The 20366-nt window shown below is 46.9% G+C and overlaps 13 protein-coding genes across 13 annotated transcripts in view; all 13 read left to right on the forward strand.

The window, feature by feature from the left end:
* Positions 1-20366, forward strand: part of Pcdhga1 (protocadherin gamma subfamily A, 1) — a 180417-nt gene that overhangs the window by 83713 nt on the left and 76338 nt on the right. The gene's annotated exons all lie outside the window — the stretch shown is intronic.
* Positions 1-20366, forward strand: part of Pcdhga2 (protocadherin gamma subfamily A, 2) — a 173867-nt gene that overhangs the window by 77163 nt on the left and 76338 nt on the right. The gene's annotated exons all lie outside the window — the stretch shown is intronic.
* Pcdhga3 (protocadherin gamma subfamily A, 3) overlaps positions 1-20366 on the forward strand; it is a 168673-nt gene that overhangs the window by 71969 nt on the left and 76338 nt on the right. The window lies entirely within an intron of this gene.
* Pcdhga4 (protocadherin gamma subfamily A, 4) overlaps positions 1-20366 on the forward strand; it is a 157625-nt gene that overhangs the window by 60921 nt on the left and 76338 nt on the right. The window lies entirely within an intron of this gene.
* Positions 1-20366, forward strand: part of Pcdhgb2 (protocadherin gamma subfamily B, 2) — a 152644-nt gene that overhangs the window by 55940 nt on the left and 76338 nt on the right. The gene's annotated exons all lie outside the window — the stretch shown is intronic.
* The window catches only part of Pcdhga5 (protocadherin gamma subfamily A, 5), a 148112-nt gene that overhangs the window by 51408 nt on the left and 76338 nt on the right, over positions 1-20366 (forward strand). The gene's annotated exons all lie outside the window — the stretch shown is intronic.
* Positions 1-20366, forward strand: part of Pcdhga7 (protocadherin gamma subfamily A, 7) — a 124834-nt gene that overhangs the window by 28130 nt on the left and 76338 nt on the right.
* Positions 1-20366, forward strand: part of Pcdhga8 (protocadherin gamma subfamily A, 8) — a 113967-nt gene that overhangs the window by 17263 nt on the left and 76338 nt on the right.
* Positions 1-20366, forward strand: part of Pcdhga9 (protocadherin gamma subfamily A, 9) — a 103269-nt gene that overhangs the window by 6565 nt on the left and 76338 nt on the right.
* Pcdhga10 (protocadherin gamma subfamily A, 10) overlaps positions 3331-20366 on the forward strand; it is a 93374-nt gene continuing 76338 nt past the window's right edge. Inside the window, 1 exon segment of the mRNA NM_001037135.1 lies at positions 3331-5896. Coding sequence (NP_001032212.1) covers positions 3479-5896 — 2418 coding nt within the window. The 5' untranslated portion in view covers positions 3331-3478.
* Pcdhgb7 (protocadherin gamma subfamily B, 7) overlaps positions 7771-20366 on the forward strand; it is an 88937-nt gene continuing 76341 nt past the window's right edge. Inside the window, 1 exon segment of the mRNA NM_001012215.1 lies at positions 7771-10334. Within this exon segment, the coding sequence (NP_001012215.1) occupies positions 7914-10334 (2421 nt within the window). The 5' untranslated portion in view covers positions 7771-7913.
* Positions 11994-20366, forward strand: part of Pcdhga11 (protocadherin gamma subfamily A, 11) — an 84711-nt gene continuing 76338 nt past the window's right edge. Inside the window, 1 exon segment of the mRNA NM_001037153.1 lies at positions 11994-14554. Coding sequence (NP_001032230.1) covers positions 12128-14554 — 2427 coding nt within the window. The 5' untranslated portion in view covers positions 11994-12127.
* The window catches only part of Pcdhgb8 (protocadherin gamma subfamily B, 8), a 79500-nt gene continuing 76338 nt past the window's right edge, over positions 17205-20366 (forward strand). Inside the window, 1 exon segment of the mRNA NM_001037159.1 lies at positions 17205-19791. Within this exon segment, the coding sequence (NP_001032236.1) occupies positions 17377-19791 (2415 nt within the window). The 5' untranslated portion in view covers positions 17205-17376.

A 20366-nucleotide genomic window follows, 5' to 3' on the forward strand; every position in this document is an offset into this window, starting at 1 on the left:
GTACCACCATCGCTCTGCACATCACTGATGTTAACGACAACGCTCCGGCTTTCCAGAAGTCTTCCTACATCGTCCATGTGGCAGAGAACAATCCACCTGGAGCCTCCATCGCTCAAGTCAGCGCCTCCGACCCGGATTTGGGATCTAATGGTCATGTCTCCTACTCCATCATAGCTAGTGACCTGGAGCCTAAATCGCTGTGGTCCTATGTGACCGTGAACGCGCAGAGCGGAGTGGTGTTCGCCCAGCGCGCCTTCGACCACGAGCAGCTTCGCTCCTTCCAGCTGACACTGCAGGCGCTCGACCAGGGATCGCCCGCGCTCAGCGCCAACGTGAGCATGCGCGTGCTGGTGGGCGACCGAAACGACAATGCGCCACGCGTGCTGTATCCCGCGCTCGAGCCCGACGGCTCTGCGCTCTTCGACATGGTGCCTCGTGCTGCCGAGCCCGGATATTTGGTTACCAAGGTGGTGGCGGTGGACGCCGACTCCGGACACAATGCTTGGCTGTCTTACCACGTGCTGCAGGCCAGCGACCCCGGGCTCTTTAGCCTAGGGCTGCGCACAGGCGAAGTGCGCACAGCGCGTGCCTTGGGCGAAAAGGACGCTGCGCGGCAGCGCCTGTTGGTTGGTGTTCGCGATGGTGGGCAGCCGCCCCTCTCAGCCACCGCCACGCTGCTTCTAGTATTCGCTGACAGCTTGCAGGAGGCCCTGCCAGACCTCAGTGACCGCTCACTGCCCCCTGATCCGCAAGCCGAGCTGCAGTTCTACTTGGTGGTGGCCTTGGCCTTGATTTCCGTGCTATTCCTCCTGGCTGTGATTCTAGCCATTGCACTTCGACTGCGACACTCCTCCAGCCCCTCTGTCTGGAGCTGCTTTCAGTCTGGTCTTTGTTCTAAGACTAGACCAGGGGTTTCTCTCAACTATAGCGAGGGCACTCTACCCTATTCCTATAATCTGTGCGTTGGGCAAACGGGAAACGCGGAGTTTCTGAAGTGTAGCGCACCTTTGCCTTCTGCTCAAGAAATTGTTTGCGGTAGTTCTCCTGGGGCCTTAATTCCAATTCACTTTGGGGATGATCCGACAGCACATCCTGAGATGTTAACACCGGTAAGTTTCATTTTATTCCTTAACAATCCTGATTTCTCTTATTTCAGGTGTAGTAATTTCATTTTCGTATCTAGGTTCACATTTGAAAAATCAGTAACTAACCACCACCTTGTCTTCTCAATGGTGAAATGATGATATTTTGTTCAAAAGTTCGTAAGTTCCCTTAGTAGGAGAAACTAACGTTGACAAATTGGAGATATCTCGTAAGGCTCTGATCGGCCAACAATAGCAGTAAAAGTCTTGTGACTGGAAAGCTGGGTCAAGGGTGGGTGAAGAGCACGTGTTGCTCGTGCGGAGGACATGGATTCGGTTCCCAGCACCTACACTGTGGCTCACAACCATCCATCACTAAGGATTCCAGGGATAGGGAATCTGACACCTCCTCCTCTCTTCCTTGGGTTCCAGGCACGCAGGTGTTGCATATGCAATGATGAGGTCCAAACACTCATACACATAAAGCAATTTTTAAGCAGTAATTTTGGTGTCTAATCAAATAAATGAATAACCTATCCAAGCTTGCTACTTAAAATGAATTTATGCATCTAAGTTCTATGTCTCAGTGTCTGAAATGCTGAAGCAGACAGAAAGATCAGAATGGTGCTCCCATCCAGAAACCATTGGTTGTGAATTATTTCTGCCGCCTTTTGGTGTCTCCATTTACTTTCACGTTTTTCGTCCACCCGTGAGCACTTGGAGAGATGACTGGGGTATCAGCTTACAGTCTTCCAGCTCGGTGACCGACGCTTCTCTTGAGAGGTGATTTGAAGTTTTGTTCATATTTCCAAGATCTTGTGGTCTCCAAAACTGCCCTGGAGGAATTTTCTCCTCTACTTCTGGTTCTTTGGGCCTTTTTCCAGGCCATTATCCTTCCTTTCTCTTAGAACTGCTTTTGTGCCTTTCCTCAATCTCTTCCTTTACATCCAAAGAAACAATTTTCAAGAAAACTGTGAGATCCTCTTGCCCTTTTGCTTTCAGTATGTTTGTGATTTAAGATCTTTGAAAGAAAAAAAATCTATGATTGGATCTGGCCAGCATCTGCCTAGATTCCAATGCTCAGGGGGCGAGACTCTGCCTTTCAAAACTCTAACAAAATATTTGAAGAGTGACACACTGACTGAAACACTTACAAGCAACCTATTTTCAATATGAAAAAAGTAAGCCTCTGGCTCCTTCCCCGTATGGTGTGGGTGGGCAGGCTAAACCCCAAATGCATACAAAAGAAAGTCCACCTTCTTCACACTTCCCAGTAAACTGCCTAGGAGAAGACATTATTGACATTTGTATCAATCAATGCTCTGATAAAATAGGACACTTGGATAAAAACTTGCTTATTCAAAGCTCTACACCAGAGTTGGGGTTTAGCTTAAGTGTAGAGCACTCGCCTATTGTTTGATTTCCTACACCGAAAAAAACTCACATCACTGGAGTTTGGTTTTGTTTCAGATTTGTGCCTGAAATGCATATATATATATATATATATATATATATATATATATATATATATATATATATATATATGCTGATCTTCCAATTACAACACATATTAGTGGGCAACTGTAGGGTTTGCTCCTTTTACTTCCTACTTATTTGATGAGTTCATTTCTAAATAGCCTAAAATTTCAATACAAATCCTAAATGAGAAAAAGTTCATCTTTCAAAAATGTTAAGGATTAGTAGACCATCTCGCCAGACTCTTACAGGATTATAAATAAAACAACCGTCAAATTAAAGAAATAATCTTCAAATTAAAGCTAAAATAATCTTTCAAAGTGAATTTTATTAAAAGAAATATAACTGTCTCCATGTGAATGAATATCAAAGTTGTAAGATTTTCAACACAAAATAAACTTTACTATGTTTTAAGTGGGTGTGCATCTGTTGGAAATAAAGTGCAAATATTATCAATTTAGCTTACAATACTCCCCAATAAGAAACCTTAAGAAGGACTCTGATGCAGCTCACTATTAGAGCTCTTGTCTGCGTATATGGGAAGCCCTGCTTTCAATCTCACGCCCTCTCAACAAATTTAACAGAGAAATCAAAGGAAATTAAAATAATTCAACAGAAAAATGCATTTGCTGAAATATTGCAGTGGGTGCAGTAACTTCTTCCGACTCTGAGCGCCGCTGTTCACCTACCAGGAGCAAAATGCCGCCGGAGCTCAGTTGGGATTCTCAAGGTCCAAAAGCTTAAAGCCTCAGTTCCGGCAAACCCGCTCCGGGGCTGCAACGAAAATCACCCCGGAATTTAAGGTGCTCCAACTGCGGGAGACTCCAGGGGACACAGAAAGAAGAAAAGAACCAGGTGAAACACACTGCGCTCTTGGCCGATCGGGAAGAGCTTTGAGAGAATCCCGTAGTCAGAAGACAATGGCCGCTCAAAGGAATCTCTCAGAGCGCACCAAACTGGTCCTCCTTTTCCTATGGATGCCCTGGGAGTCTGCAGCCCGGCAGATCCGCTACTCGGTTCCTGAGGAACTAGAGAAAGGCTCTTTCGTGGGCAACATCTCCAAGGACCTGGGGCTGGAGCCCCGCGAGCTGGCGGAGCGCGGGGTCCGCATCATCTCCAGAGGTAGGTCGCAGCTTTTCTCTCTGAACCCGCGAGGCGGCAGCTTGGTCACCGCGGGCAGGATAGACCGGGAGGAGCTGTGCGCCCAGAGCGCGCCCTGTGTCGTGAGCTTTAACATCCTTGTAGAAGATAGGGTGAAACTCTTCGGGATAGAGATAGAGGTAACGGATGTCAATGACAATGCGCCAAAATTCCAAGCAGAAACTCTAGATGTAAAAATTAATGAAAATGTCGCTCCGGGAATGCGTTTTCCTCTCCCGGAAGCTACTGATCCGGATGTGGACGTGAACTCTCTACAGAGCTACCAGCTCAGTCCCAATAAGCACTTCTCCCTAGTCGTTCAGAGCGGTGCTAAGGGCATCAAGTACCCGGAGCTGGTGCTGGAGCGCGCCCTAGATCGCGAGGAAGAGGCGATTCATCACCTGGTCCTCGTGGCCTCTGACGGAGGAAACCCTCCCAGATCTGGCACTGTCCTCATCACTGTGACCGTCTTTGACACAAATGACAATGCTCCGATCTTCACCTCGACTGAATACCGCGTGAACGTTCCGGAGAACCTGCCTGTGGGCACTCAGCTGCTAAAGGTAACCGCCACGGACAAAGATGAAGGCGCCAATGGAGAAGTGACATACGCATTCCGACAATCACTGGACGCACAACTGTCCAAATTCCAACTAGACAAAAATACCGGGGAAATAAAACTATCTGAAAATCTAGATTATGAAGAAAGGCGTTTCTATGAAATAGAAATCCAAGCCGAAGACGGAGGGGCCTACCTTGCAACTGCAAAGGTGCTGATTACCGTAGAAGATGTCAACGACAACAGTCCGGAGGTGACCATCACATCGCTCTTCAGTCCAGTGACAGAAGATTCGCCGGTGGGAACTGTCATCGCCCTTTTAAACGTGCACGATTTAGACTCTGGGCAGAATGGAGAGGTAACCTGTTCCATCTCTGGGAATCTACCCTTTAAATTAGAAAAGTCCATTGACAGTTACTATAGGCTAGTGACACAAACAGCCCTTGATAGGGAGCAGGTACCCTCTTACAACATCACAGTAACAGCCACTGATGGAGGAAACCCACCTTTGTCAACCAAAGCTCACTTCACTCTACAAGTGGCGGATATCAACGACAACCCGCCCACCTTCTCTCATACTTCCTACCTTACCTACATCCCAGAGAACAATCCCAGAGGTGCCTCCATCTTCTCAGTGACTGCCCTCGATCCAGACAGCAAAGAGAATGCCCAGATCGTTTACTCTCTGGCTGAAGACACCATCGAGGGGGCGCCACTCTCTTCTTACATATCCATCAACTCAGACACTGGCATCCTCTATGCGCTCTGGTCCTTTGACTATGAGCAGTTCCGCGAACTGCAGGTGCAAGTGACTGCTAGCGACAGCGGAAAGCCTCCCCTCCACAGTAACGTGTCATTGACCCTGTTCGTGCTAGATCAGAATGACAACTCTCCAGAAATTCTGTACCCCACCATGCCCACTGACGGCTCCACTGGGGTAGAGCTTGCTCCCCGCTCAGCAGAGTTGGGCTATCTGGTGACAAAGGTGGTAGCAGTGGACAGAGACTCAGGACAGAACGCCTGGCTTTCCTATCGTCTTCTCAAGGCCAGCGAACCAGGACTCTTCACGGTAGGGCTGCACACAGGTGAGGTGCGCACAGCGCGAGCCCTGATGGAGAGAGATGCTCTCAAGCAGAATCTAGTGGTGGCTGTGCAGGACCACGGCCAGCCCCCTCTCTCCGCAACGGTCACTTTGACTGTTGCAATAGCTGACAGCATCCCTGATGTTCTGGCAGACTTGAGCAACCTGGAGCCACCAAAGGACTCTGAGGCCTCAAGCCTCACACTCTACCTAGTAGTGGCAGTGGCAGCGGTCTCCTGCATTTTTCTCGCCTTCGTCATTGTGTTGTTGGCACTCAAACTTCGGCGCTGGCACAAGTCTCACATGCTGCAGTCTTCGAGAGATGAATTGCCTGGCGTGCCTGCCTCTCACTATGTGGGCGTGGACGGGGTGCGTGCTTTCTTGCAGACCTATTCGCACGAGGTTTCCCTCACTGCTGATTCGCGGAAGAGCCATCTGATCTTCCCGCAACCTAACTACGCAGACACGCTCATCAGCCAGGAGAGCTGTGAGAAAAAAGATCCTTTGTCTTTGTTAGACGATTCGAAGTGTCCTGTAGAAGATGCCCCTTTGGTGCCAGTGAGTTCTGATTTTACTTTTATTTTAAAATATTACTATCAGATTTACTTTGTGGCTTGAACCTAAACGCTGGAAATAGTAGACCTCTATTTTAAAACCACTTCCCTCGGTTCCAGTTTCCAGCGATGCTTGCCTCTTGCTAAAACATTACAGAGTAGAATCTGGTAGTTAAGACTGTATTGGAAACTGTGGTGAAAATCGCCTACGTTGCCCTAAGGTTGTATGAGTAGCTTTTGCAGAACCTTGTGTTTTATTGTGTTGCTGAGTACAACATAGACGGTTCCTGGAAGGGAACTTCATGTGGCAGTGTCTGTTGGTGTATGAGTCCTCACTGACCACATGCTACCACTTTAGGAAGCTGGAGCTCTTTTGAAGGCAAGATGTTAAAATTAGGTAAATGTCAGAAACAAATGCATTGGCCTCACCAGACACATAAGCAAAGTCCAAGGCTGTTCATTGGTGTTCTTTAGAGATAAAGCAATGTGTCTTTGCAGTTACATTTTCAAACAATGACTGGATATACTCTTTAGATATTTGACGTTTTTCATTAATATTCAACCAACAAGTCATAACTATGTGCTTAGAATCTTTATAACCATAACCATGCCCATTAGCTCAGTGGCATTCCTTCTGCATATGATTACATAACGTCTTACTATATGAAAGATATAGCCTTTTAATTTCATTTTTCTTGCCCAATGATGATTCCAAGAATTTATGCAAGGTTAAATTGAGGATTTTTCTTCCCTTTGTCTTTTTTTCCTTGAAAATTATAATGCCATCTATTAAGGCTAAAATGTAAATGTGGATTGGGGGTGGATAACATTGCTCGAGTTCCCAGGAACAAAAGTTAACCACATGATGAGGACATTTCCTCCTTAATGTAGAAGAGAACTCAGCCGGCGGAATCTTGTAAGTGCGGTGACAGAGTTTTAAAATAAACTAAGAGCTAAGAGCATAAGAAAAGAGTTGGCAGCTCATCGTGGGATCAGAACTTAAGCAAAGCTGTACACGAAACTTCTAAACAGGTGATTAGTGAAGGAAGTGATGAGCACATTTAGTTCAAGGAAGATAGCCACATACTGGATTCACTCTCTGGACTCACTATTACTCTACAGAAGTTACTTGAACAAAGAGTGCTCTATGCCTGAGACCCAGGCACATTTGTGTCAACACTTGGCTAGTCATAGATTCATGGAAGGTGAGTACAGCCTCCACAGTTATAATACTACTTATTCCTTGAAGCTCTTGTCCTACATCTTTGTCCCATGAGAGTAATAATAATTACGTGCATATTTCAGTTCTGTTATTTGAAAAAGTGCAAGCTTCAAGAGCACTCTTTTGACGCTGCAAATGTTCTATTAAAATCTTGAGAGCCATGCTGAACCCGCTGGATGTTTGGATACAGTCAGGGTGGCATTCCAGCGCCTAAATGCGGATGGAAGGGTATTTACTTTTTAACTAACAAGAGCTAGCATTGATGGCAAAAGATAATTACCCTCAAAAAGAGAGACAGTCATTTGCTATGGATGAAAGACTTGGGTAATTGGGCCATTGGTTCTGTGGACCTTTACTTTCTTTCACGCGTTTTAATTTGAAGAAAATACACTTTCAATCTACCCAAAATGTGTAGAAATTTTTACATATGAAACAATATTTATTAATAAAAAATTTCACGAGGGAAACAAAATCAATGAGAAAGAAAATTCAAATATTTTGACTATCAACTTGCCCTTGTAGAAAATAAAAGATTCCCCCAAAATCTGAATCGCCAGACTGCAATTCCACTCAGAGCCTCTGGGCGCCGCTGTCGGCCAGTGCAGAGCAAGCTCCGCTGTCCCGGATCCCTCAGTCTCTAAGCTGCAATTTCCTACGCACAAACGAATACACATCAAGGGGAAACTCTCACTCACACAGACTAAGACATCGATTCCCGGACACAAACCGGGGTCCCGCTGTCCGGGGCTGAACGCGCCTCCACCGCGGTAGGCAGCACTACAGAGAACCCGAGCCAACAATGGGAGGGAGCAGCGCGCGGAGGCAGCGCCCCGGCCGCCCGCAGGTACTGTTTACCCTGCTGCTGCCTTTGTTCTGTCCCGCGCTGGGCCAGCCCGTCCGCTACTCCATCCCTGAGGAGTTGGACCGCGGTTCGGTGGTGGGGAACCTCGCTAAGGATCTGGGGCTCAGTGTCCTGGAAGTGTCGGCTAGGAAGCTGCGGGTTAGCGCTGAGAAGATGCACTTCATCGTGGATTCCGAGAGCGGGGACTTACTGGTGAAGGACCGCATAGACCGCGAGCAGATATGCAAAGGGAGGAGAAGGTGTGAGCTACAGTTGGAAGCCGTGCTGGAAAACCCTTTAAATATTTTTCATGTGGTTGTGGAGATTGAAGATGTTAATGATCACGCTCCTCAATTTCCAAAAGATGAAATAAACCTAGAGATAAGTGAATCCGTCAGCCCAGGGGCGAGAACAATTCTGGAGTCTGCAAATGATCCTGATATTGATGTGAATTCTCTTAGTAAATACCAACTAAGTCCTAATGAGTATTTCTCATTATTGGTGAAAGACAATCCAGAGGGTGGCAAATACCCAGAATTAGAATTGCAGAAGATGCTGGACCGAGAAACAGAGAGCACACACCATTTGGTGCTGACAGCTGTAGACGGTGGGGACCCGCCCCGAAGTGGCACAGCTCAGCTCCGAATCCGAGTGGTGGACGCCAATGATAACCCCCCAGTGTTCAGCCAAGAAGTGTACAGAGTCCGCCTTCGAGAAGACTTGCCTCCAGGGACGACCGTCCTAAGGCTGAAGGCCACGGATCAGGACGAGGGCATCAATGCAGAGTTCACATATACCTTCCTGGGTGTGGCTAACAAAGCCCAGCACGAGTTCTCTCTGGATCCCGTAACAGGAGATATAATAACTCTACAGTCGTTGGATTTTGAAGAAGTAGAACGATATACGATTGGCGTGGAGGCGAAGGATCGAGGATCTCTTTCTTCGCAGTGTAAAGTAATTATAGAAGTTCTAGATGAGAACGACAACCGCCCAGAAATAATCATCACTTCTCTCTCGGATCAGATTTTGGAGGATTCCCCTTCCGGAACGGTTGTGGCCCTCTTCAAGGTACGGGATCGAGATTCTGGGGAAAACGCAGAAGTCACTTGCAGTTTAAGCGGAAACAACCCATTTAAGATTCATTCTTCTTCCAATAATTACTACAAGTTAGTAACAGATAGCATCCTAGACCGGGAACAGACACCAGGGTACAACGTCACTATCACAGCCACAGATAGGGGCAAGCCGCCCCTTTCCTCCAGCACAACCATCACTCTGAATGTCGCTGACGTCAACGACAATGCGCCAGTTTTCCAACAGCAGGCCTACCTAATAAACCTACCAGAAAACAACCAGCCCGGTACCTCCATAACTCAAGTCAGAGCATGGGATCCAGATGTGGGATCCAATGGCCTCGTCTCCTACTCCATCATAGCTAGCGACCTAGAACCAAAAGCGCTGTCATCCTTTGTGTCTGTGAACCAGGACAGTGGAGTGGTGTATGCGCAGCGCGCCTTCGACCACGAGCAGCTGCGCTCCTTCCAGCTGACTCTACAGGCGCGAGACCAGGGATCGCCTGCGCTCAGCGCCAACGTGAGCATGCGCGTGCTGGTGGGCGACCGCAATGACAACGCGCCACGCGTGCTGTATCCCGCTCTCGAGCCGGACGGCTCTGCGCTCTTCGATATGGTGCCGCGCGCTGCCGAGCCCGGATACTTGGTCACGAAGGTGGTGGCTGTGGATGCCGACTCGGGACACAATGCCTGGCTGTCTTACCACGTGTTGCAGGCCAGCGATCCCGGGCTCTTCAGCCTGGGGCTGCGCACAGGCGAGGTGCGCACAGCGCGTGCCTTGGGCGATAAGGATGCAGCTCGTCAGCGCCTTCTGGTCGCTGTGCGTGATGGTGGACAGCCACCCCTGTCCGCTACTGCTACACTGCTTCTAGTTTTTGCAGACACCCTACAAGAAGCGTTGCCAGACCTCGTCGATCATCCCATCCCCTCCGACCCTCAGAGTGAGCTTCAGTTTTACCTGGTGGTGGCCTTGGCCCTGATCTCGGTGCTTTTCCTTCTCGCAATAATTTTGGCCATTGCTTTGCGCCTGCGACAGTCTTCCAGCCCATCAACCACTGGTTGCTTTGGGTCGGTTCTTGGTTCCAAGTCTAGACCAGTACTTCCACCCAACTCCAGTGAGGGGACATTGCCCTATGCCTATAATGTGTGCGTGCCAGGAGATCAACTTAAGCCAGAATTTAATTTTCTCACATCCGTTGGAGATTATCCTGCCGCACAAGATCTTCTCAACAAAGATAGCTCCTCGGCACTGCTGGCTAGCATTTTAACTCCTGGCGTGGAAGCAGACGAGCAGACCTTTAACCAGGTATTTAATATTGTGCTTTTTATATTCCGGTACGCCAACGTATAGAGAGAGAGAGCTGCAATTTTAAAGGATGGTTTGTTTTGTTTCCTGTTTTGTTTGAGACATGGTCTCTCTATGTAGTCCTGGTTGTTCTGGAATTAGCTATGTAGGCCAGGAGGGCCTAGCATTCACATAGATCCACCTGCCTCTGCTTCACAAGCACTGGGATTAAAGGGGTGGGCCACCGCGCTGGACTCTATTTTAGGAGCTTTACGTTTCTAAGAGAAATGTAGGTCAAACTTGGGTATCACTGTTTTTGGAAGGGTGTGGGAGTGTGCCGTAGTGACAAAACTCGTACCAGTTCTAGCCAGTATGCACAAAAGGTTTGTGGTGCTGAAATACTCTGCTATCCAATCATATTTAATTCTTTGATGTTTGAGCATGTTGTGTGCTCTAGGTCCTGCTTCAATTACCAGTTCTCTTCTCCTCCTCCTCCTCCTCCTCCTGCCTCGAACACACACACAAGTATATTAAAATCTCACTTCAGTTTTTCATTAAAATGCCTTCCAGTTATGGATATGAAATACAGGTATAATTTATTATTGTTTAAATGATAACATGAAACTATTTAAATTTTGGATAAAACATTCCATCGTTGTTATACTCATTAAAAAAATAACTCGTTAAAAATAAAAAACTAAGGGGTTGGGGATTTAGCTCAGTGGTAGAGCACTTGCCTAGCTAGCGCAAAGCCCTGGGTTCGGTCCTCACCTCCGAAAAAAATAAAAAAAAATAAAAAATAAATAAAATACTACATTGGTGGGATCCAGAGAGATGGCTTAGTGGTTAAAAGCACCATTACTCTTTGAGAGGACCTGAGTTCAGTTCCCAGCACCCACTCCTGCTACAACTATAGCTGCACTTCCTTCTGGACTTCACATGAACCTGTGCACATACTCATAAAAACGCATGCATATACACATAATTAAAATAATAAAATAAAAACTTGAATTAAAAGTAGTAAGAATAATAACCATGAGTCCTACCTGAGGATTTCATCTGGACCAGGGTGGTTTCACATCCACGAACGCCGTGTCTCTTCAGTTAGTAAAACCAACTGGAGGGGCTGGAGGGATGGTTCAGAGGTTAAGAGCACCGACTGCTCTTCCCGAGGCCCTGAGTTCAAATCCCAGCAACCACATGGCGGCTCACAACCATCTGTAATGAGATCTGATGCCCTCTTCTGGTGTGTCTGAAGACAGCTACAGTGTACTCATATATATGATAAATAAATAAAACATTTAAAAAAAAACCAACTGGAATCACAACTAAGTTTTAAGTTCCAGTGTTATTGCGAAACGTTTTTAATTAAACAAGTCCATTTAAGACCTGCTTTTTTCGTAAGTGCTCTTGGTAGATTTTACATCACATCACATAGCTATTGTTCGCTGTTTCCACCTTCACAAATGTCATGATCTACAGAAAAGGTGAGTGTGACAGTTTTCTCCGCAACAGACACCAGGTTTGTATTAGTGTTGCAATAATAAGATTGGGCTCTAGGCGCCGCTCTTGACCAATAAGGGAATGGGAGGACAAAGCTATTGAGTACTTCTCCCGAACCTCTACCACACAAAGCCGAAAGGGATGGATACTCACGCATCTTAACTCTAGAAGTAAAAACACCTCCGTTCGCTTTGGAAGATGTTTTGAATGCGGAATACCTGGAACCTCGTAGACACAAAAGCTGACTCGAAAAAAATAAATTAAAAACAAACCGGCGCAAGACCCTCACGGAACAACGCCCACACCCAGCTATGGCGAATCAGCTTCAGCGCCTGGACCGCCGCGCGCTGGTCCCGCTGTGCATTTTCCTGGGGACCTTGCTGACCTTTGGGACAGGACAAATCCGATATTCGGTTCCAGAAGAGACAGATAAAGGCTTCTTCGTAGGCAACATCTCCAAAGACCTGGGGCTGGAGCCCTGGGAGGTCGCGGACCGCGGAGTCCGCATCGTCTCCAGAGGAAAATCGCAGCTTTTCTCTCTGAATCCGCGAGGCGGCAGCTTGGTGACTGCGGGTAGGATCGATCGTGAAGAGCTATGTGATACGGTGCCCTCCTGCTTGCTGAATTTGGAAATTCTCGTGGAGGAAACCCTGAAGATTTATGGAGTGGAGGTGGAAGTAATGGACATTAATGATAACGCCCCCAGCTTCCGGGAAGAAGAGGTAGAGATCAAAGTCAGCGAGCACACTAGTCCTGGGTCGCGATTTCCACTTCCTAAGGCTAGGGATCCAGATGCAGGGATGAACTCCCTCCAGAGCTACCAGCTCAGCCCAAGCAGTTATTTTTCCTTGCAGGTGAGAGGCGGGACTGATGGGGACAAGAATCCAGAGCTAGTGCTGGAGGAGAGCCTGGACCGGGAGAAAGAGGCATCCCACCACCTCCTCCTCACAGCCTTGGATGGGGGAGATCCCATCCGCACAGGGATGGTTCCCATCCGCGTGGTGGTCCTCGACGTAAATGACCACATTCCAAAATTTACACAGTCTGTGTATAGAGCGAGTGTGCCTGAAAACCTCAGCTCCGGAACGCGGGTGCTCGTGGTAAATGCCACAGACCCAGATGAGGGTATCAACGGGGAAGTGATGTACACTTTCCGGAAAATGAAAAGCAAAGCTTCTGAAATATTTCAATTGAATTCTCAAACTGGAGAAGTTCTAGTCGGAAAGCCGCTGGATTTTGAAAAATATAGATTCTATGAGATGGAAATTCAAGGCCAAGATGGTGGGGGGTTGTTGAGCACCACCATGTTGCTGATCACGGTTGAAGATGTGAATGACAACGTTCCAGAGATAACTGTCACCTCTTCCATCAACTCAGTGCCGGAAAATTCTCCTTCGGGTACAGTAATTGCTCTTCTAAACGTTCAGGATCAAGATTCTGGAGAAAATGGTCAGGTCTCTTGCTTCATTCCTACTGGTCTTCCTTTTAAGTTAGAGAAAACCTATGGAAATTATTATAAATTGGTAACCGATAGTGAACTGGACCGGGAGCAGGTAGAGAGCTACAATATTACACTGATCGCCAAAGATCAGGGAAGTCCACCCTTGTCTACAGCAACTCACCTCCTGCTCAAAGTGGCAGATGCCAACGACAATCCTCCAGTTTTCTCTCACTCGTCTTACTCGGCCTACATTCCTGAAAACAACCCTAGAGGTTCCTCCATCTTCTCAGTGACCGCCATTGATAGGGATAGCAGAGAAAATGCCCAGGTCACTTACTCTCTGGCTGAGTACAGTATCCAGGGATCACCTCTGTCCTCTTACGTTTCTATCAACTCAGACACCGGTGTGCTGTATGCCTTGCAATCCTTCGACTATGAGCAGTTCCAGACCCTACAACTGGGAGTGACCGCTAGTGACAGTGGAAACCCACCATTAAGAAGCAATATTTCACTGACCCTTTTCGTGCTGGACCAGAATGACAACACTCCAGAGATCCTATACCCCTCTCTCCCTACTGATGGCTCCACTGGTGTGGAATTGGCGCCTCGCTCCGCAGAGCCAGGTTATTTAGTGACCAAGGTGGTGGCTGTAGACAGAGACTCCGGGCAGAACGCTTGGCTGTCCTACCGCCTGCTCAAAGCCAGCGAGCCAGGCCTCTTCTCCGTGGGGCTGCACACGGGGGAGGTGCGCACGGCCCGAGCCATGATGGACAAAGATGCTCTCAAGCAGAGCCTCGTTGTAACTGTGCAGGATCACGGCCAGCCTCCTCTCTCCGCCACTGTCAGGCTCACCGTGGCGGTGGCTGACAGCATCCCAGAGGTTCTGGAGGACTTGGTTAGTCTAGAGTCTCCTGCCAACCCGGATGAGTCGAGTCTCACCCTCTACCTAGTGGTGGCCATCACTGCAGTCTCCTGCATCTTCCTCATCTTTGTCATGGTACTGCTGGCTCTCAGGCTTCGGCGCTGGCACTCATCACGTCTGCTCCAGGCTGCCAGCGGATTGGCTGGCGTGCCTCCTTCGCACTTTGTGGGTGTGGACGGGATGCATGCTTTCCTCCAGACCTATTCCCACGAAGTTTCGCTCACTGCAGACTCAAGGAAGAGTCACCTGATCTTCCCGCAGCCCAACTATGCAGACACGCTCATCAGCCAGGAGACCTGTGGGAAAAGCGAGCCTCTACTAATACCTGAAGACTCAGCTACAGTTTTAGGCAAATGTGAGCCAACCGATATTCAGGTGAGATGCATATTTCTTTGCCTCCCAATTGTTCCTGATTTGGCACAAGTCTTGAAGGGACTTTAGTTGAGCTGGTTATGAAAATTTAAGCTTGGGTGCGTGTAACTAGTCCATACATATTAGAACACTACCGGTTGGCTTGTGTAATTTACATCAACAGATTAACATTTCTTTTCAGAAGAGCTTTGTCGAAGTCAATTTTTGGTACTTGCGCATTTTCTTCTGATTCTGAAGGGCTATATCGATTATCTTCGCTTGCTTTGTAGTGAGTTAGCTTCCCTAGTGTCTGTCCTTCATCGCGATTGGTGACTATCAAGGCAAACTAATTATGATTCAATTTGATGATGCACAAACAGAATTTAAATTCAGTTTCACAGCGTCTGTATAGTCCATCATGATTTGCTTCTAATGTTTACATTGAACTCAACTCCATAGCACGCTCTTTGCGGCTTTTCCTCACTTGTCTACCCACTGCTTGTAATGAGTTTTTCTTCAAAGCACGGATTGGTTCTGCTTTGCTTTTTGTTGGAATATTGGGATCCTGTTGATTATTTTTATTTTGTATCATTGCTTCATCCTATCAAAACAGACTTGGCCAAGTTTTAGTTACCAGGCTTTGTTGGGAGAGGAAATGCAGGAGCATTTTTTTTTCTTATGCTTTCTATCCATCCCTACTGCAAATTCACATCATTGTTCTGAAGAATAAGCAGACTGTTGAGTTCTCATTGCTTCCTTTTATTCTTCTAGTGTAGCGTTGGGTCGAATGCTTTTCCTTTTTTCCTTTTTTTCTTGTTCGTTTTTTATTTTTCCTTTCCTTTTCGAATGCTTTTTGTTTATGGAATGCAAATTTATTACGTGTTTATGTGCGACTTTGTTATGTGTTTATGTAATGCACATTTGTTTATGTGGTTTGTAAAAAATTTGAGATTGAAAAAAATTAGAGATTGGAGTGGGTATTTGAGTTGCATAAATGACTAATTTAGGGACTTCGATATAGTTCAGTGGTTGATCATGTGCTTCGCATGTACAAGACCCTTGGTGCAATCCCTATCATCCTTCTGGGGAGACAAAGACTGACACTGCTTGTAGCGGTCTGTTCATGTAATCTTCTTCTTCTTCTTCTTCTTCTTCTTCTTCTTCTTCTTCTTCTTCTTCTTCTTCTTCTTCTTCTTCTCCTTCTCCTTCTCCTCCTCCTCCTCCTCCTCCTCCTCCTCCTTCTCCTTCTTCTTCTTTTTTTTTTTTTTTGGTTCTTTTTTTCGGAGCTGGGGACCGAACCCAGGGCCTTGTGCTTCCTAGGCAAGCGCTCTACCACTGAGCTAAATCCCCAACCCCTCTTCTTCTTCTTCTTCTTCTTCTTCTTCTTCTTCTTCTTCTTCTTCTTCTTCTTCTTCTTCTTCTTCTTCTTCTTCTATCTAGCAGCTTAGATACTTTTTTCTTTCCTTAATTTTGCACTACATTTATTTAAGCATATTCAATTGCTGTAATCAGAAAAAGCTTGTTATTGAAGCCTCGATACGTATCCAGTGGTGTGCATAGTGTCTGAAGCACAGGTAAACAAGGAAAAGAGACCTATGAAGATATGAAGATTTGATCACAGAAATCACCTTCGTAATCAAACCCCACATCCTTATGTCACTTCTACAGATTTGGTTCAAACTACTTGCTCATTAATATTTCCTTTCGAGTTTATGTTTCTCATTTAGAAGTTTGATCTTAATATAATTCATTATTAATTTGGTGATCAGGATCATTTTTTCAACTGTTGGAAAGAGAATTCTTCCTAACAGATGCCTAAATTTGTCCTGAAGTAAGAAAAGTCTTTGAATGTTTTGTGGGATTTTATTCTTATGAAATTCCAAACTTGGAAGAAAAAGAACTTTAAGGCACTACACCTGAATTAGATTATTAAAAATGCTATGAGGCATCTGATTGGTAAGACGAGGGTGATTTGTATTTTTAAGCACAATCTAAACTAATTGGGGGCTCTCAGCAAAGCTCTTGCAGAAAGAGAAAAGGTTGGCTCCGAAAGTTGATTCGAGAGTCAAAGGAGAATCAGTTAGGATGCCACATATAGTTTAAATAAAAGGATAAAAAGAAAATTCTCTCCCATCTCATGTCATGAGATTCGCAACAGTGATTGAACATTTAACAATCCTTATGATGTGTCTATATTAAAACTGAAAATAATTTGCGGCATTGACCATCTTTATTACAAATGTACCCTTAATAGTTTTGAGTGCCTCTCCTCTGCTAATTGCGCATGCGTCAGACTGAAGCTGTATGGTGTCATTTCACCACTGTCAAGTTTTCCTATACCGCTTGGTGGGGCTATTTTTCCACGTGATCTTGAGAAAAGACTTTCCTGGTTCTTCCCAAGTGTCCCTTAGACAAGACAGGCCTTTTAATCTGCCGTCGCTGGGTTAATACTTACGCTATTACCACACCTCTGAGGAGCTTTGTTTGGTAGCAACACTGGAAAACAGACAAATTCTAAACTCATAAATCCCTTTTCTCCCCATGTCTCAACATAGCTCACTAAACCTAATCCCATTGAGTCTGCGAAGGGTTCTGATTGCAATTTTATAAATGGACTCTGGGCGCCGCTGTTGTCCAATTCGCTGACCCATAAGAGCTGACTCCAGGCTCTACGGGTTGAAATTGTATACATTCACTGGAGGCTTAAAGAGTGAGGGGGGCTTGAATTTCCTGCGTGGAAAATCAGATTAGAGACTGCGATATCCTCAAACTTGGCGCATTTGGGTTTTCTTCCTGGTGGAAGTAATTCGTGAAGCCTCTTCCCTTCACACCGGTGCAGGAGAAAGATGGAGCGCAGCGTGAAGCTAGGGAGCAGGACCCTGTGGAGGCAAGTACTCTTTCCCTTCTTGCTGCCTTTGTTCTGCACGGGGCTTGCAGAGCAAGTCCGCTACTCTATTCCGGAAGAAATGGCCATGGGTTCGGTCGTGGGAAACCTCGCTGAGGACCTGGGGCTGCCTGTTCAGGACTTACTGATTCGCAATCTTAGAGTTATCTCGGAGAAACCGTATCTTACTGTGAACCCCGAGAACGGGAACATAGTTGTGAGCGACAGAATAGATCGAGAGTTACTCTGCTTCCAAAGCCCTCTGTGTGTCCTGCCCTTAGAGATTGTGGCAGAAAATCCCCTAAACGTTTTTCACGTCAGTGTAGTGATAGAAGATATAAATGATAACCCTCCCCGTTTCCTCCAAAATAGGATTGTTTTGCAAATCAATGAACTTGCAATTCCAGGCACTAGGTTTGGCCTGGAGTCTGCCATAGACGCAGATGTAGGACCGAACTCTCTCCAGAGTTACCAGCTCAGTTTGAATGAGCACTTCTCTCTGGTGGTGAAGGACAAGACTGAAGGAAAGGATGCCCCAGAATTAGTGTTGGAGAAACCTCTGGACAGGGAAAAGCAGAGCTCCCAGCTCTTGGTCCTAACAGCAGTGGATGGGGGAGAACCAGTCCTAACTGGTACTGCTCAGATTCAAATCGAAGTCACTGATGCCAATGATAACCCCCCAGTGTTCAGCCAAAGTACATACAAAGTCAGTCTTCCAGAGAACATGCCCTCAGGCACCTCTGTGCTAACAGTGATGGCTACTGACCCGGATGAGGGTGTCAATGCAGAAATCACCTACTCCTTCAAATCACTAGGAGAAGATATTAGAAGTAAGCTTATCCTAGATCATCAAAGTGGAGAAATTAAATCCAAAGGCCCTATAGACTTTGAGGCCAAGAGGACTTACACCATGAACATAGAGGCCAAGGATGGTGGCGGCATGGCCACAGAATGTAAAGTTGTAATAGAAATTCTCGATGAGAACGACAATGCCCCAGAAGTAGTTTTTACCTCTGTGTCCAATTCTATAACCGAAGATGCAGAACCGGGGACAGTGGTGGCTCTGTTCAAAACATACGATAAAGATGCAGAAGAAAATGGAAGAGTGAGTTGCTTCGTAAAAGAAACAGTTCCTTTTAGAATTGAGTCGTCTGCCAGCAATTACTATAAGCTTGTAACAGATGGGATCCTGGACCGGGAGCAGACTCCAGAGTACAATGTCACCATCGTCGCCACTGATAAAGGCAAGCCCCCTCTCTCTTCCAGCACAAGTGTTACCCTGCATGTTGGGGATGTCAATGACAATGCTCCAGTTTTCCACCAGGCCTCCTATTTGATCCAAGTAGCTGAAAATAACCCTCCGGGAGCTTCCATTGCTCAGGTCAGCGCCTCCGACCCAGATTTGGGATCCAATGGTCTCATCTCCTACTCCATCATAGCCAGCGACCTTGAACCTAAATCACTGTGGTCCTATGTGTCTGTGAACCAGGACAGTGGGGTGGTGTTCGCGCAGCGCGCCTTCGACCACGAGCAGCTTCGCTCCTTCCAGCTGACACTGCAGGCGCGCGACCAGGGATCGCCCGCGCTCAGCGCCAACGTGAGCATGCGCGTGCTGGTGGGCGACCGCAATGACAACGCGCCACGCGTGCTGTATCCCACGCTCGAGCCCGACGGCTCTGCGCTCTTCGACACGGTGCCGCGCGCTGCCGAGCCCGGATACTTGGTCACGAAGGTGGTGGCTGTGGACGCAGACTCAGGACACAATGCCTGGCTGTCTTACCACGTGCTACAGGCCAGCGATCCCGGGCTCTTCAGCCTGGGGCTGCGCACAGGCGAGGTGCGCACAGCGCGTGCCCTGGGAGACAGGGACTCAGCGCGGCAGCGCCTTCTGGTCGCTGTGCGTGATGGTGGACAGCCGCCCCTCTCGGCTACAGCCACGCTGCACCTGATCTTCGCTGACAGCCTGCAGGAGGTCCTCCCAGAACTCAGAGATGAGCCTTTGCCGTCTGACCCCCAGAATGAGCTTCAGTTTTACCTGGTGGTGGCCTTGGCTTTAGTCTCAGTGCTCTTTCTTTTCGTTGTGATTCTGGCCATCGCCCTTCGCCTTCGGCAGTCCCAAGGTCCTGCTGTTTCGGGCTGTTTTCAGTCAGGCCTTTGCTGTAAGATGAGACCAGGGGTTTCTCTCAACTACAGCGAGGGGACTCTTCCTTATTCCTACAATCTCTATGTTGCCTCCAATTGTCAAAAAACGTCTCAATTTCTTACCTTGACGCCAGAAATGGTCCCTCCGCGAGATCTTTGTATGGAAGCTTCCGTGCCAGTGAGTGTCGCTGAGGAGAATAACAAGATAGTCTCTGATTCTATTGCTTCTAACCACGTGAGTTTCAATTAACCGTTCATTTGCAAGTTGTTTTATTTTCAAAATCCTTTGGAAAGATTTTATTTTATATTTGTCTGTTTATTTATTTTTTATAATACATTTAAGTCAGTGTCTCTCAACATAGCACTAGTTGTCCCGAAACTAACTATGTAGACCAGGCTGACTTCGAACTCTTAAAGATCCTCCTGCCTCTGCCTCTACCATGACCGGCTTTAAAATGAATATCTTAAAGCACATTATACCAACAGTCTAAGCTCTTTCCTGTCTTTATATGCCAGTAACTGCACTATTAGGCTTCAAGGACTTGGAAATATTTTATCTACGTACACCAAAACTCAGAACTTAGAAGTATTACGATGCATTGCCACTCGAGAAATTTAAATTTTTATGCTTTGTGTGTGTGTGTGTGTGTTTGTGTGTGTGTGTGCACGCGAGCACATCTGGTAGTCAGAGGACGACAACTTTGGGAGCCAGGTCTCTGTTTCTACCATTGTGGGTTCCAGAAATGGAATTTTGCCGTCTGACCCCCAGAGTGAGCTTCAGTTTTACCTGGTGGTGGTGGCCTTGGCTTT

Source organism: Rattus norvegicus, chromosome 18 (genome assembly GCF_021556685.1).
Source record: "Rattus norvegicus strain SHRSP/BbbUtx chromosome 18, alternate assembly SHRSP_T2T, whole genome shotgun sequence".
Lineage (NCBI taxonomy): Eukaryota > Metazoa > Chordata > Mammalia > Rodentia > Muridae > Rattus > Rattus norvegicus.